General features: G+C 36.4%; 1 protein-coding gene and 1 long non-coding RNA gene across 5 annotated transcripts; both read right to left on the bottom strand.

The window, feature by feature from the left end:
- Positions 1-226: 226 nt before the first annotated feature.
- Positions 227-2,518, bottom strand: LOC105215402 (uncharacterized). 4 transcript variants are annotated; one of them, XM_029042336.2, is made up of 5 exons: positions 2,257-2,518; positions 1,929-2,154; positions 1,809-1,858; positions 578-1,754; positions 227-512 (listed from the first exon to the last, which is right to left on the bottom strand). In XM_029042336.2, the coding sequence occupies exons 1-5, from the start codon at positions 2,438-2,440 to the stop codon at positions 401-403; spliced, it is 1,749 nt and encodes a 582-aa protein (XP_028898169.1). In that variant the 5' UTR covers positions 2,441-2,518; the 3' UTR covers positions 227-400. The 4 variants fall into 4 exon arrangements, with proteins under 4 accessions (XP_028898169.1, XP_011187598.1, XP_011187597.1 ...); XM_011189296.3 differs by having other exon boundaries at positions 1,809-1,873; positions 2,257-2,517; XM_011189295.3 differs by having other exon boundaries at positions 578-1,858; positions 2,257-2,517.
- An 8,674-nt stretch (positions 2,519-11,192) lies between these two features.
- LOC128922340 (uncharacterized) lies at positions 11,193-14,880 on the bottom strand. Its single transcript, XR_008471582.1, has 2 exons — positions 11,520-14,880; positions 11,193-11,411 (listed from the first exon to the last, which is right to left on the bottom strand). It is a non-coding gene; the product is annotated as an uncharacterized LOC128922340 (long non-coding RNA).
- Positions 14,881-17,968: the final 3,088 nt, after the last annotated feature.

Genomic DNA, 17,968 nt, shown 5'->3' with positions numbered 1-17,968 from the left:
AAAAATGATATACCTTCTTCGTATTGTAGCTTTCATAATTGCGTTTCTATACTAAGAAAAAAATCTGTTAAAGTCATTGTGGAAGATTAACCTTTGGATAAACTAAATTAGTTTATAAAATTTTGTATAATATATATATATTATATAAAATATGTTACATATTCATGTGTATTTACAAAAAAAACTATTTACAAACAACGAACTATTTAAATAAATATACATGGTATTAAAACACTTTTCATTCATAATTTTTTGAATAAACTCTTGCTCATATAAAAACGTATAAAATATAATAAATACTCAAAGCGCAGTTGCTTTAAAATCATAAAACAATCGCAACTATTTTATTTATTTATATCTTTCATGTGTTGACTAATGGTGTAAGGTTATTGTTGAACTTCTAGTCCCTTGGGACACTTTCACTTTCGTTTCCATAACATCGCCTTTTAAAGTCACTAAGCAAACAATTTTGCAAACCGTTTTGGTCAATATGAATAGATTGAGTTGTGTTGCTATATGATATAAATTGAATGTCTTTTTAATATACGTAAATTTGAATTAAGGATGTAGAGTTTACCTGGTCTTGTTAAGTATGGCGCATCCATTTGTCAATGTGATATGTAAAGAATACAATGTGGCCAGATTAAGTAAGCTTTCATGCTCATAGATTTCTATATCGGGCAGACGGATTTGTACTTGTCTCGGGTCTTGCAAGAATCGAGCAAGCCGCTCATTAACACTTGTTTTTATGCTAAAACCAGGTCTCTCATCTTTGATCCGTCGGCAACCAGCACGTATTTCTCTTATTTCATTTAAATGTGATGGTGGCGAAGAAAGGAATGGATTTGACGTTTCACCTGACATTTCGCTTTCTATTTGTTTGAAAGGAATGATGGCTTCGTCGCATATACCTCGTCCTAAATCAAAACTTTTGTTTGTGATAGCGATTGGTTCTGATGGTCGATAACGAAGTTCTAAATTATCATTTGAAATATTTGGTGACCAATCTTCACTACCTAACATCATTGTATCATCTTCACCCATCATAGCTGTAATGGAGCTTTCATCTGATTTCATAAGAGGATTTGTATTTTTCTTTGTAAGTTTACGTTTAAAATCATTTTTTTGGTCTGCGGGACCACTAACACATTCATTTCCTGGCCAATCTGTTAGTTCATCGTCTCCTTCTCGATCCGTATCGTTTGCACTTTGTTCGTCATCGGATTCGGATGAACTTAGGGAACTCGAACTTAGAAAATCATTAATATTACTGCAATCCATGGGATGCTGTTCAACAGGAAACTGTAATTCTTGGAGTTGAGAACGTCGATATTGGCTTCGTTTTTTACGCAGAATTTTGAATTCCTGTTGTTGTTCTTGTATTTGTAGACTCATTGTAGAGGTGTTTGTTTCAGTATTGTTCAGAAAAGAAGTTGACGATTTTTGCTCACATTCAGTCTTTTGTAATTGTGATATTTTTTCTATTCTAGAAAGAAGACCTTTATTTAAAGGCATCAAACGGTCACTATGAGGTTTCGATGTGGAGGAATAACTTCGTGGTCGTATTTTATTATCTTCCATATTCGAATAGCGGGGCATACTCGTTGAGTGGGATTTCGTGTGATCATAATCTTGGTATCGATCACGATTTGATCTTTTACGTTTTCCACAAAAAAATAAGTTATTGCGGTTATTAGGGTCGGGTTTCAGAACACGTTTCCTCACTGTACCACATCCTGTTGCAGTAGCTGTAACTGTTGATGACGAATGAACACTTGTATCTGGATTCTGTATTGGTGCTACAATACCTATATCACATTCCATAGACATTTTTTTAAATTTTCTTTTCCTTCTGGCACTGGATTTAAAAAACCTATGTTTAGATGAAAAGATTATCAAGCAATAATTAGTTTGTAATGAAATCTTACCTTGACGGACTGAAAGTCTCATTTAAGGAATCTGATTCTAGTGTACCCAAGCGAATTGCTGTTTTCAAAGGAGTCTTTGTGGGAAAATGTGTTTCTTTATCATCGGAATCACTCATATTAGGTAATTTAATATTGCTTATATCTAAACCATCTATATTTCTTGCTTTTCTTATGTCGCTTGGGCTACTAGAAGAGTCTTCTTTCTCTGTTGGTTGCGGCGCACATGCTAAAATGTTTAAATTAAAATTAATTATTGTGCGACTAACTCTATATGTCTTTAAATTTCATATACATACAATGTAAAGATTCCTCAGTGGTTTTTACTTACGCAAATTCCCCGTAGAACGAGTCCTTCTTCGTTGGCCCCACCTACTTACTCGCACTCGATCTAACAAAGAAGTCTCTTCCATCAATGCAACAGTTAAATCATGTGAAAACTGGTCCATTTTTGAATAAACACTTAGCCTGTCTTTTTGACTTGACGAATTGTATTTTACGCAAAACAAATTCATAAATTTGTCTTGAAATCTTGGAATGATTACAACTAATGTCAATGAACGAAAAAAGTGATATTGCAATGTTTTTAAGAATGAAACATTACAGGCATAACAATATGAAGAGAGTTGGGCAAGCATTTTATAATATATATATTTTTATAATATTTTTTATTTTCAATATTTATTAATCGTAGAAGTAACAATCTAAAAATCCATTTAATTCATACTAGAGAGTATGTGGATACCTCATTCAAAAATATATCCAAGCATGCTTAATGTTAGACAATTTTGTTTTACACTTTTAGAGCATTCGCAATGGTAAAATATCTCAAAGGACATATTATTATCACAACGATCAATACAAATATTTATTTTTTAAATGTTTTTAACTTAGGCTGGGATTTAGTTTAGCATCCCACGATTTAGGGGTTAAATTGGGTGTGGTTTGATATAGGGGAACCTCACCTGAGAGTTACAGTTTTAACACGTAATTTGTCGATATATAGAGAGTTTTTAATTTATATTTTGCTCTTCATTACATTCTTTCTACGTATTTATTTTATATTAATTACTTAAAAATTTGCTGTAAATAAGCATTTTAATTTTTATTAAATGCTATCAATTCACACAATAACAAAAGGGTTGCTGACAAAAAATAGGCATTGTCATATCTAAAATTTTTTTTTAATCTTGAGGATCTCCTCTATCCAACCATACACATTTTAACCCCGAAATCATGAGATACTTTACAAAAGTTTTCCCTTAACTTAAAATATACTATAATTGTTTAAATAAAACTTTAGGTATGGATGCGGCTCAAAAGTAAGTGTTAAAAAACGTTTTATTGCGTAGATTTGTTTAACGCCGAAAATAGCGGTAGACTTTTGCGCATGTATCCATCCATAAAAAGGGAGATCCCACAATCTGCGCCAATTACCGTGGGATAAGCCTCCTAAATATCGCATACAATGTTCTATCGAGCGTACTGTGTGGAAGACTAAGGCCCACCGTCAACAAACTGATTGGACCTTAGGGGCCATCCATAAATTACGTCACACGTATTTAAGGACTTTTTAACCCCTCCCCCCCTCCTTGTCACAAGTTGTCACATTTTGAACTCACCCCCTCCCCCCTAACGTGACGTCACCCATTTTCCAATTTTATGGATTTATTATAAAATAAAAAAAACAGGTTATTCTATTTATTCTTATATTTATTGAATAATCTTTAATAAAATCAACATTTAGTTGAATATTAAAGTATAGAAACAACGAATGACTAATCAATAAATAATAGATACTTAATTATGCTAATTAAAAATACTTCAGAATACTACGACTTAGAAATTTATGACTGTTACACGGCAGAATACAATTGTCAAGTAAACAATGGGAACGAATAGAAGTCACTGCGCCAGCGCGAAGCATTTGCGACAGTCAGTCTTGCAAACAACAACAAGCATGCATACGCAGCGGTAAAACCACGCCACCGCCGGCAGAAGTAGCCGCGCGTGATCAGCGTGGTACAGAGCAGCCAGTCGTCTAGCACCCAGGAGCGCAGCAGCCCTAAATTTTGAAATGTGATGTCACAAAGCTTTTGACCCCCCTGCCCCTTGTTACACAATGTTACTTCTGAATGATACCCTCCCCCCCTTCAAGGTGTGACTAAATTTATGGATGGCCCTTATCAGTGTGGCTTTAGACCTGAAAAATCGATAACTGACCATGCGACAAATCTTGGAGAAGACCCGTGAAAAGAGGATCGACACACACCACCTTTTTGTCGATTTTAAAGCTTTCGACAGCACCAAAAGGAGCTGCCTTTACGCCGCGATGTCTGAATTTGATATCCCGGCAAAACTAATACGGCTGTGTAAGTTGACGCTGAGCAACACCAAAAGCTCCGTCATGATTGGGAAGGACCTCTCCGAGCCGTTCGATACCAAACGAGGTTTCAGACAAGGTGACTCACTATCGTGCGACTTCTTTAACCTGATGCTGAAAAAAATTATAAGAGCTGCAGAGCTAAACGGAGAAGGTACAATCTTCTACAAGAGTGTACAGCTCCTGGCGTACGCCGATGATATTGATATCATCGGAAGCAACAACCGCGCCGTTTGTTCTGCTTTTTCCCGCATGGATAAGGAGGCGAAGCGAATGGGTCAGGAGGTGAATGAGGACAAGACGAAATATCTCCTGTCATCAAGCAAACAGTCGGCGCATTCGCGTCTTGGCTCCCACTTCACTGTTGACAGTCATAACTCGTATACCTGGGAACCAGCATCAACAACACGAATAATGTCAGCCTCAAAATCCAGCGCAGAATCACTCTTGCCAACACGTGCTACTTTGGACTGAGTAGGCAATTGAAAAGTAAAGTCCTCTCTCGATGAACCAAAATCAAACTCTACAAATCGTTTATCATAAGAGTGACCTTTTGATGCACAGAAATTCTTTCTTCTACTTTGCAGGTAACATAGCGACTTCATTTCGGAGATGCGCAATAATATATTTTTTATCCTTTGTTTCGAGTTGCGTTTTCCCCAAGTGCTAACGGTTCGCGACTTAAAAATCTTGTTTCGGCTCTGAATAGTATAGTATATATGTATTTTTGTGCATACAAATATAATACACTGTCAGGTGCAACATCCAATATTTTGGAGTTATTCCCTTAATGAGCTAGCGCTTCTTTTCGGGTCTAAATGAATTTCAACTCGAAACGAAACATTTTTATATTGAGACAGAAATATGTGTAAAATATAATTGTACTGATTCGCGATCGATTTCAATTTATTAAGACGCAAAACAAATAAAATGCCAATGATGTTGTTACTACTACAACCTATCTTCCGAAATTAAAAATTAGCTGTCAAAGTGCTGAAGTGACAGATTATTGCAGCAATCTCTGGCTTGCCAGAATCACTGTCATTGAACAATGTGCGGTCTCCACTTATATTCGAGCGATATTCCAGCTCGACATCACCTGACCGGATAATTACCCTGCAAGACAGGTACCGGCGAATTCTTCGGTGAAAAGCCTGGGAGCGGTACTAGCAGTTTCAATGAAAGTTTCTATGCGATTCTTAAGGGCGAATTGACAAAAGTATACGAAACTCTTGTGTATGTGTGATCGTTCATCCCTTTCTTGCACATTACATTCATCATTTAGCAATGTATATACAGTATACTCTCGAAAAGTCAATTCTCAGAAAGTAAATAATCGCGGAAAAGTGAATCACCTTTAAGATTACACATGCACCTCGAAAAAGTAAATTTTTTAATTTACTTTTCAGAGAGTGTGATAAAAAATTCGAAACGAAGCAAGCATCGTTATTTACGATGTTGCAAAAACACTTACTCTCTTGTTTATCGCGTCTTTTTAGTAAATAAACTCTCCTACTTGATCCACTGGTTTAAAAATGAAAACGATGCAAATCAGGTGTCAGACTTTTTGAATTGTCGTACAAAAATGGTCAGAAAATATATTGCAAAAGAAAAAAAAAACAAAAGAATATTCAAGATTTTTTCTATTCATAGCAAATACATATGTATGTATGTAAATGTAAATACGTTTTTCATGTAAATCCATATGTTTTATTGAAGCAAATAAATGAATGATTTTTTTAAGTTTAAAAATGCATTTAATATTATAAAAACAGACAATTATGTATATATTTGGAAAAGTAAATTATTCGAAAAAGTAAATTACCCAAAATACCAATCGATTTACTATTCGAGAGTATACTGTAGAGGTATTTGGGGAATATTATTGGTACAATCTCGGATGAAAGACCCAAAACTGCGAACCAAAACTACATATGCACTTCCAGTACTGTTCTTGGTACCATCACGGATGAAAGACTGAAAACTGAGAACAATATCTCCACGTGCACTTTCAGTACTGCGACCCATAAAAGCCCAGAAACTATACCAGCTATTTTCGGTTAGTTCTACCAAAATCCCAAATAAAATGTCGTTGTCGCTAAATTAAAAATGTTTCTAATTTTGGCGACGACAATGGGAAATAATTTCACTTTAAACCAAATATGTAAATTTTGTTGAAGTGAAAGGTTTTAGTACGGCAACAATGAAATTGCTGTTTGATATGTCGCTGCCCTCTTCAAAATGTTCAAGACGCTGGCTTCAAAGCGACATTTGTAATCAGCCGTCGCTACGTCGTGTCGTCGTCTTTGTGTTCAGCACTTAAGATGTAAGGCTCGCAAGAGGTGGCCAGCTACAATTTTTTACTGATTTGTATTATGGGTCTGGAAAAGCTTATGAACGATTCTATGAGAAGTTTACAAAATATCTACGTAAATATGTTATATATATGGACCAAATTATTTATTTTTCTCGAAACTCCCATATGTTTTCCGGAGGTGGCCATAAAGTTATTAGAGTGGTTGTTGAAAAAATATTTTTGATAGTTGACACGGTCTCTATTATTTCCCATAGTAGATAGGTACTTGATCTTAAAATATTCTTGAAAAATTTGATAACTCTCCACATTTTTTTATACTCTCGCAACAAATGTTGCTAAAGAGAGTATTATAGTTTTGTTCACATAACGGTTGTTTTTAACACCCAAAACTAAACGAGTTAGATATAGGGTTATACATATATACCAAAGTGATCAGGGTGAAGAGTGGAGTTCAAATCCGAAAGTCTATCTGTCTGTCCGTCCGTCCGTCCGTCCGTCCGTCTGTGCAAGCTGTAACTTGAGTAAAAATTAAGATATCTTGATGAAACTTGGCACACTTATTTCTTGGCACCATAGGAAGGTTGCTTTCGAAAATGAGCAAAATCGGACCACTGCCACGCCCACAAAATGGCGAAAACCGAAAACACATAAAGTGCAATAACTAATCCATAAATAAAGCTATGGAAATAAAATTTGGTATGAAGGATCGCACTATAATTTTTTTGGGGAAGTGGGCGTGGCCCCGCCCCCTACTAAGTTTCATGTACATATCTCGCAAACCAATTGAGCTATATAAACTAAACTTTCTGCAGTCGTTTTTTTTAACCACTTCCTAATACAGTCCAAAAATGAAAGAAATCGAATCATAACCACGCCCAGCTCCCATACAAAAGTTAGGTTGAAAATTACTAAAAGTAACCATAGGTTTTTAAGGCCCCATATATTGAACACGAGGACTTCGGTGCTTCTAACCTAATATTATTGTTTCCACCTTTCAATGGACTTTATACAATATATATGACGAATATGTGGGTCATAGTGTGTATTATATAATATAAATAAAGTTAAATAAATAAATTGCGAGAGTATAAAATGTTCGGTTACACCCGAACTTAGCACTTCCTTACTTGTTGGTACTGATGTTATTGACTTCAGACCCTTAAAAATTTAATGTACTTTTAGAGAAACCTGAAGCCTAAAACTTTCAATATCATTAGTGCTTTCCAAAAAAACGAAAACATCTCGAGAACTTAGGAGCGTGGAATAATATAACTTTTTCAACATTTTTTCAATCATATTAGACACTTTCACTTCGAGCATGAATTTCATACAAACTAGAGAGAGATTAACAGAACATTGGTTGTTTAAACTAATTATCTGGAATCTTTTCCATTAAAAAGTAGTCTCAAATATATGTTCGAATACGAAAACGCCTTTTGCGATTTTCAAAATATGTTTTCGTTAGTAATCTTGGTATTCTTTCGAATTCAACTTCACGTCAAAAACTTGTTCTAAAAGCTCAGAATTTACAAGCCTTTATTATTTTCTAAGGAACTCACTAAGGAGCTCCAACCTTTTCGCTTGATGTGCTGAACACATAGAAGACGACAAGCGACGAGCGACATCAGTCAAATATTAAAATACACGCGTTCTTATGGGCCGTCGATTCTGTTGTCGCAGTTGTGCGACAAGCAACCAGTACCTGTGGAACGAATGATTCATGAAACCACTGAAATTTGTTACCTGTTACATACAACCACAAAAAAATCGTAATTTGCTATTAGGGAAATCACGAAATACAGAATTATTTAAGGTCGAAGCAAAATGTTTTAGAGCTTTCTTGCCTTATTCACGTTCAGTGCACAAAAAAACGGGTTCACATTTCAGGGTATTCACTTTTTAGAGCGTGCGCTGTAAATACAAATAAAAGTAAATTCGATTTTGATGTCCTGTGATGATTTTGATATTTGTTCATTTTCAGTGAAACACCTAAAACTAAACGAGTTAGATATACCAGCATATGCTGGAAATCGCGCGATTTTATTTTTGTGATTATGAATGTTTTTATTGTTTCTGCTTATTTTAATACCGAAATGATTGGAAAAATAATGAGAAAGGTGCTCGACGCATTTTAAGAGATCGCTCAAATCTTTTAGATATTCCAGAGTCAGTGTAATCCCATATACAGATTTACATACGTATGCCTAATGTTAAAATACAGCATCTGATTATTTACAGATTCATTTGGGTTTACAGAATAAAAAAAGAATCATTTCAAAATATTATTAGTGATGTAAGGCCACTAATGAAGCCAACGACCAGAGCTTTTAAGCTGAAATTAGCAGCTACGTTAAGATCTCTTGCGCAAGGGGATTTCAGAGATACCGTGCTTGGACGAACGAGTGTGCTGGGTTTTTCATTATTTAGATTTTGTCATGGATCATTCATTATTCTGAGCCACAGTCTGATTCTGATATAAGGAAACAAATTGCAAATAATTTAATGCGAACAATTTTAGTTTTAGTACATTTTATCTAATAAATATAGGAAATAAAATACCAAAACTAAATTAACTTAGCTTTAATAACTAATGTTAATGATTACATTTTTCCAAATTTTGCGCTATCAAATATATGTTTCGAATGCACAAGGCCAACCGATTTCATACCGGAAAAAATATGACGATTTCGATTTCACACAATCTTAAATCGTTACGATTCGAAAACGAAAACGGAACAGTGAAATTCAACACTTGGCTTGAAATCCAGTTGGCTGTCTGTCCGTGCAAGCGATAATTTGGGTAAAAATTTAAATATGTAACATGTAACTAATCTGCTTGAAATATACTCCAAAGTGCATTACAGAACCTGCCCATTTTAAAGGTTTCCCTAAACACCACACAAGCTCTGGGTCAGACGCTAGAGATGTCCAGGATGTTTGACCTCCCTTTATATCCCACGGTCTTTGGATCAGTAGGACTGCCAGGTTGTCCGAAATTAACCTATTCTTCTAGAGGTGTCTCTCATTCTTCTCTCGACCTGTTGGCCTACATATTTCCTAAAACTGATCCGTCATGACCCCTTGAGTTGACTTGCAGTTTCTTCATCCTTGCAGTCTGAAATAGACCTCTGTAAAATTTTCAGTAAGGCACCATCAACAAACACCTCTTTTGTAATAAATCGGTTCGTTCAATATGATATATTTTATATATCTTTATATCGAAAAATACTGGCGGTATGTATTAAATTTCAACCTTCCTTTCTTGTATCTTTTTGGTATATTAAACAATGACGTACGAGTTCGATATACAATTCACTAATATCTCGAATAAATTTCAGCCCTTCTGACAACCGAATGACAGATTCAGGTTAACAAACTTTTTATACTCTCCCAACCTGTTGCACAGAGTATTATTGTTTTGTTCACATAACGGTTGTTTGTGTCACCAAGAAATATAAGAGTTAGATATGGGGTTCTATATATATAAATGATCAGGATGACGAGTGGAATTGAAATCCGGATGTCTGTCCGTCCGTCTGTCCGTGCAAGCGATAACTTGAGTAAAAATTAAGATATCTTAATGAAACTTGGAACACATGTTCCTTGGCACCCTGAGGAGGTTGCTTTCGAAAAAGGTCCACTGCCACACCCACAAAATGGCGGAAACCGAAAACCTATATAGTGTCATAACTAAGCCATAAATAAAGTTATGAAAATGAAATTTGGAACATAGGTTCCCATTAGGGAGGGGCACATTTGGATGTAATTGTTTTTGAAAAGTGGGCGTGACCCCGCCCCCAAATAGGTTTTTTGTATATAACTGGCAAACCAATAAAGCTATATAAACCAAACTTTCTGCAGTCGTTTATTTTAGCCATTTCCTTATACAGTCCAAAAATGAAAGAAATCGGATAATAACAACGCCCACCTCCCATACAAAGGTTAGGTTGAAAATTACTAAAAGTGCGTTAACTCACTAACGAAAAACGTCAGAAACACCAAATTTTACACCACTTATGGGTCAAAAACCATATCTCAAGAACTATTCGACCGATTTCAATGAAATTCGGTATATAACACTTGACACCCTGATGACACGGGTGGAATATGGGCGAAATCGGTTCACAACTACGTTTACTTACGTGACATCACTTGTGGAAAAATAGTCAAAATCGGATCATGACTTTTCAAGGCCCCTGATATCGAACATGAAGAACTCAGTGCCTTAGGGTAATTTTTCACCGAAAATATAGGTAAATCCCTCAGATATTTGAATGTAATTCATTCGCTCTGAATTTTTTTCTTATAACAGTTTCTTTCTGTACCTGAAATGGTGAAAATCGGGCCATAGCTTCCCCCAGATCACATATACCTAATTATAAGTAATATTAAATTAAGTAAGCGCATAGTCTTCGATACATTGTATCTTGGTGGTGAAAACGAGTGAAATCGGTTTTGGAATTACCTCAGTCCCCATATAATATTTATGATGATTCTCGTTATTCTATTGAACTTTATACCGAATATATGGGTCGAATTGTGTTATCTTTATAAAATTACGTCAATAAATTGCGAGAGTATAAAATGTTCGGTTACACCCGAACTTAGCACTTCCTTACTTGGTTTTTATTTATATAATATATGTATGTATATGTACATTCCAAAATTAAATACAAAATATTTATACATACTACTTATAACCTTATAATAAGGATCACTATATACTGTTCCATTATAATTCTGAGACACTGTATCTGGTTTAAAAATTGCTTTTACTGCTGAAATTCTGAGAGGAAAAAAGTTAATATGATTATATAAATATACATTTGTACATACATATATATATATGAATTTGAACATATCAAATATATAAGTTATCGATATTAATACATACCTGTATAAAAATACTATGTGTACATATGTGCACACAAAAACTACAGTGCTTAACTAATCTATTCAATATGTTCTACAACATTTTTGTACAATCCCATTGAAAAAATGTGAACACAAGCAATGCATTGTCCTTATATTGGTAGATATATATACCATGACTTTAATTCGTTATAAAATTACTTGGTTCAAAAATTCAAGAAATGAAAATCTTGACTTGACTTGAAAATCTTCATTCCTCCCTATAGGACCAAAAAATTTGTTGAAATATCTTGATTCTTGCACTTAATTAAAATTTTTACTGCTATATAACTGACTCTCAAATAAATATGTTTAATCTTGAAGGCTATATTGGGAACATTCAATTATTTTTTGTTTGATTTTCCCTAATAGGAATTAAAGGCACTGCCATTGTATTTGTCATTTTATCTATATTCAGATAAGAAAATATTATATACATAAATGCGTCGATTAACACAACATCGAGTCCATTTTGAAGAAACTTCGATCAGGTGCGTATTGTATGTGCACAAGTTGTGTAATTATTGAAAGTCGATAGGTGTATTTTTCATTCCACAATTTTATACAAATACATTAATTCATCAATTTACATTTATTTGTTGTGAATTTACAATAATAATAATATACATATTTCATTTAAATTAATAGCTTAAATAAAAACATAATTAAAAATTCGATGCTTTATGGTTAGTGGACTAGGGAGCTCTTCACAGATTATAACCATGTTGTGAGATTCTTCTAATCTACTGGCAATAAGCATCTTTTACATCGCCAGAGTGTTTTGAAAGTACATATGTGTTAATGATATTAATATAAATATTGTAGTTGATTTATATGGAAGTGCTGGCGCTTGGAAAAACTTAATTATCAAAGGTATCATTTATATTTATAACTTTAACATGTAAGAAATTTCTTCATATTGACAAAAGTTGAATAACTTAAGTGTAACCAAAGAGTATCGAAATAAAGGTTTAGAAAGGTTTAGTTTTAGAGATGTAAGAAGATGCAAGACTTGCTGTTTGCATATCTGTCTATCATTCGTCTCGCCTACACACTACATTTAAAAGTAATAAACAAATTATTTTGAGTTAACTCTTTGGTATGTATATTAATAATAATTTTCCCAAAATTCTGTCCAGTTAACCAAGCAATATGTAATATTCTAACGAATATTTATTAAATTTGTATTGTTTTTATACTCCGCTATAAGTTAAATAGAATAAAGTATTATAGTAATGTTCTCCTAACTATTGCTTTCAATATCTTAATATATCCGAGATAAAATATATCTGCTGTTTTTTATACATTGAAATTACAGTGGTACCTCGACATACGATTTTAATTCGTTCCGCAACCTTGCTCGTATCTTGAATTATTACTCGTATCTCGAAGCAAATTTCCCCATACAAAACAATTGAACTACTATTAATTCGTTCCAACCTACAAAATGTCACTGGTCTTTGCCTTTTTCGCTACATTTTCCTCGCTTCCACCTGTAGGCCGTTTAGAAAAAAAATGTCCAAAGAGGTTTGTTTCTTCCTCCCTCTCAGAATGTTCCGGAAATGAGTTTGGCAAGTGTCATTAAAAAGGTCAGATGTACGACCTGTTGCAACTTTTTCTGGGTGTTTTTTTTCACGAACTGTAAAACTCTCTCCCACATTCCTAATAGGCTAGACAGACGGCAGAGTTATTCCCGATTAACTGCGCTTTTAATCAGTTCCAATTTTGTGGGTGACAGACGACAGCAAAGCGAGTTATAAAGTCCCATAACAGCAGATTGGCAATAATAATTCCATTTTGGTGAAATAAAATTGGATAGAAAGCAAATATTGCGGTTGTTAGCCGCACAACTAGTACAAAATTAGAAAGAAAAAATTAGAACTCGTATTCGAAGATGCACAGAAGTAGAAAATTTTCAACTTTCATGCGCTAACACAGCAATGTTCACATTCTTAAGAATAGCAACCAACATTATGTTACTTACAATCTTGTATGTTTTTATTGTTTAAGCTTGTTTTCAACGATACAATATAAGTATTTTGTGAAATATAATATTTATTAAGATGTTCAAAAGTATCTCCAAGTGTACGTGTTTGCCAGTACATAGTACAGTACATATCATAAATTTAGAACTCCATTTCTTCTGTTGTCCAAAATAACGCATATTTGAAAAACATTTTGATTGAATTACATATTTTGATAACATTCTACAAACAAATACATATTTTAACAATGACTCAATGGTCTTGTGACTACTAAAATATAGCCCACTAAAACTGCTTGCACAATAAATATTATAAATTATATGTACATGCATATGTATGTAGTTATAAAATTATTTCGTTTTGTTGAGGCCTTTTTAGTACAGTTGGTTATGGCCTACTTTCTATAGAATACAATTTATAATCGCATTGCCTTATCTGACTTTACAATAGATGACATAAACACTAATAAAGGTATCAAACTAAATTATTAATATATACTTAATATGTATATAAACTAGGGCTCTTAGAATTATTCGATTAACCTGAAAACCAATTATTCAAATATCCGTTTTGTAACCGTTCGTACGAATATTAACCGGTTAGTACTATTCGATTAATCGCAATGTTACGACTATTCGCAATGTTACGACTATACTATCACTATTCGAATAAATGAAAATTGTTTGAAATCACAATTCCAGTCACTTTATCAGAATCAGAGAGGACGTTCTCCATTGCTGGAAACATTGCTTAAGCTGCTTGCAACCAACAAATGTTAACCTTTTAACTGTCTTATATCAAAGTAGACGTTTTATGAAAAATACTGATTTAATACATTCGCCCAGTTTAAATGGTTAAAAACTATTTTGTCATTACTTAATGGTTCCCGTGAAATCATTGTTATTTTTGTATTTTAAAGCAAGTTAATTGTTAGGTAAAATGTTTCACTTTTTTCAATAAAAATATTTTGATAAATTTATATGCTTGCACTATTCGAATAGTCGACGACGAACGGTTAACCGAATAGTCGAAAATGAGCGGTTAAACGAATAGTCGATGACTGACGACTATCCGAATAGTGCAAACCGAATATTACCTCCCCTTGATAGTATAGGAGGATGGAGTCATATGTAGAAGTTCACGTAAGTGAGGAAAGTTTCTGACTGCCATTCACTTGGGAGTGGCCAGGAACGATTCTTTTACATGTGGCTCAAGCAGCTCACAACTTCCGGTCTTCGACCAAGTATCCTCTGGGTAGCCAACAGACATCCGTCTGGAAGCGAGCTAAAGTGAGAAGGCGAATCCCGCATCACCGCAATCCAAGAAATGCGATGGACGGGACAAGGACGGAAGAAGGTGGGTCCTTGTGACATCTCTACAGTGGCCATATAAAGGAGCGCAAATTCGGTGTGGGAATCGTGGTGGGAGAGAAACTCCGTCGTCGAGTCCTGGCATTCACTCCGGTGGATGAACGTCTAGCCACAATCCGCATCAAAGCGAGGTTCTTCAACATATCGCTGATTTGCGCCCACGCCCCGACGGAAGAGAAGGACGAAGTGATCAAAGATACCTTCTATGAGCGCCTAGAACGTACCTATGAGCGCTGCCCCCGCCACGATGTCAAAATCGTGCTTGGCGATTTCAACGCTAGGGTGGGTAAAGAAGGTGTCTTTGGCACAACAGTCGGAAAATTCAGCCTCCATGACGAAACATCACCAAACGGTCTGAGGCTGATCGACTTCGCCGGGGCCCGAAATATGGTCATCTGTAGTACTAGATTCCAGCATAAGAAAATCCATCAAGCTATTTGGCTGTCCCCGGATCGAATCACTCGCAACCCGATCGATCATGTTGTGATAGATGGACGACATGTCTCCAGTGTTTTTGATGTGCGTACGCTTCGTGGTCCCAACATCGACTCGGACCACTATCTTGTAGCAGCTAAGATACGCACCCGCCTCTGTGTAGAAAAGCGCACACGTCAACAAACACAAGGAAGGTTCGACATCGAGAAGCTGCAATCACAACCGACAGCCGAACAATTTTCTACTCGACTTGCACTCCTGCTCTCTGAGAGCACTCATCAGCATCTCGGTATAAGGGAGCTGTGGGGCGGCATATCAAACTCCTTACGTACAGCTGCAACCGAAACCATTGGCTTTCGGAAAAGCCAAAAAAACAGCTGGTATGATGAGGATTGTCGTCTCGCAGTGGAGAGAAAACAGACTGCCTACCTCGCAATGTTGCGATCGACCGCAACACGAGCGGGATGGGAAAGATACCGAGAGCTGAAGAGGGAAGCGAGACGCATTTGCAGAAAAAGAAAGAAAGAGGCAGAAATGCGTGAGTATGAAGAGCTTGACAAGCTGGCCGACAGGGGTAATGCTCGAAAATTTTACGAAAAGATGCGGCGACTAACTGAAGGTTTCAAGACCGGAGCACACTCCTGTAGGACCCCCAGCGGTGATCTAGTGGTTGATGACCAGAGTATACTGTGTTTGTGGAGGGAACACTTCTCCAGCCTGCTGAATGGCAGTGAAAGTACAACACCTGGAGATGGCGAACCCGATTCCCCAATCGACGACGATGGAACAGATGTTCCATTGCCCGACCGTGAAGAAATTAGAATAGCAATTACCCGCTTGAAGAACAACAAGGCGGCGGGGGCCGATGGATTGCCGGCCGAGCTATTCAAATACGGCGGCGAAGAGCTGATAAGGTGCATGCATCAGCTTCTTTGCGAAATATGGTCGGAAGAAAGCATGCCCGACGATTGGAATCTCAGTGTACTCTGCCCAATCCACAAAAAGGGAGACCCCACAATCTGCGCCAACTATCGTGGGATAAGCCTCCTTAACATCGCTTATAAGGTTCTATCGAGCGTACTGTGTGAAAGACTAAAGCCCACCGTCAACAAACTGATTGGACCTTATCAGTGTGGCTTTAGACCTGGAAAATCAACAACTGACCAGATATTCACCATGCGCCAAATCTTGGAAAAGACCCGTGAAAAAAGGATCGACACACACCATCTATTTGTCGACTTTAAAGCTGCTTTCGACAGCACGAAAAGGAGCTGCCTTTATGCCGCGATGTCTGAATTTGGTATCCCCGCAAAACTAATACGGCTGTGTAAGTTGACGTTGAGCAACACCAAAAGCTCCGTCAGGATCGGGAAGGACCTCTCCGAGCCGTTCGATACCAAACGTGGTTTCAGACAAGGTGACTCGCTATCGTGCGACTTCTTTAACTTGATGCTGGAGAAAATTATAAGAGCTGCAGAGCTAAATAGAGAAGGTACAATCTTCTACAAGAGTGTACAGCTACTGGCGTACGCCGATGATATCGATATCATTGGAAACAACACCCGCGCCGTTAGTTCTGCTTTTTCCCGCCTGGATAAGGAAGCGAAGCGAATGGGTCTGGTGGTGAACGAGGACAAGACGAAATATCTCCTGTCATCAAACAAACAGTCAGCGCATTCGCGTCTTGGCTCCCACGTCACTGTTGACAGTCATAACTTTGAAGTTGTAGGTAATTTCGTATACCTAGGAACCAACATTAACACCGATAATAATGTCAGCCTTGAAATCCAACGCAGAATCACTCTTGCCAACAGGTGCTACTATGGACTGAGTAGGCAATTGAAAAGTAAAGTCCTCTCTCGACGAACAAAAACTAAACTCTACAAGTCCCTCATCATTCCCGTCCTACTTTATGGTGCAGAAGCGTGGACGATGTCAACATCCGATGAGACGGCACTAGGAGTTTTCGAGAGAAAGGTTTTGCGGAAGATTTACGGTCCCTTAAACATTGGCAACGGCGAATACCGCAGAAGATGGAACGATGAGCTGTACGATTTATACGACGACATTGACATAGTTCAGCGAATAAAAAGACAGCGGCTACGCTGGCTGGGTCATGTTGTTCGAATGGATGAAAGTGCCCCAGTTTGAAAGTTTTCGATGCAGTACCCGCTGGTGGAAGCCGAGGAAGAGGGAGACCTCCACTCCGGTGGAAGGACCAGGTGGAGAAGGACCTGTCTTCACTTGGTATTACCAATTGGCGCCAAACCGCCAAAAGGAGAGATGCGTGGCGCACTGTTGTGGACTCGGCTATAACCGCGTAAGCGGTTTCTACGCCAGTTAAGAAGAAGAAGATAGTATATTGCGACTTTTACCAAAAACATTTTTTCTATAGATCCCAACTCGTATCCTCAATAAATAAAATCAAATTACATAACTCCAGTTGTTGTTAAACAATATTCAACATCGTGATTTCGTACCAATAATTATGGCCCACATATTGTGGCCCTATGCTCACTGCAGGAGTAATAGGAACTAATATATACATATATAATTTGAATAACTATTTCATACATATGTTCGTTTTTTATAATAATTTTTTTCGGGGCCCTTTAATTCAAGAAATGGCAGATTTAAATAAA

The sequence above is a fragment of the Zeugodacus cucurbitae genome, chromosome 5, assembly GCF_028554725.1.
Source record: "Zeugodacus cucurbitae isolate PBARC_wt_2022May chromosome 5, idZeuCucr1.2, whole genome shotgun sequence".
NCBI lineage: Eukaryota > Metazoa > Arthropoda > Insecta > Diptera > Tephritidae > Zeugodacus > Zeugodacus cucurbitae.
This window is presented reverse-complemented; position numbering and strand designations above follow the sequence as displayed.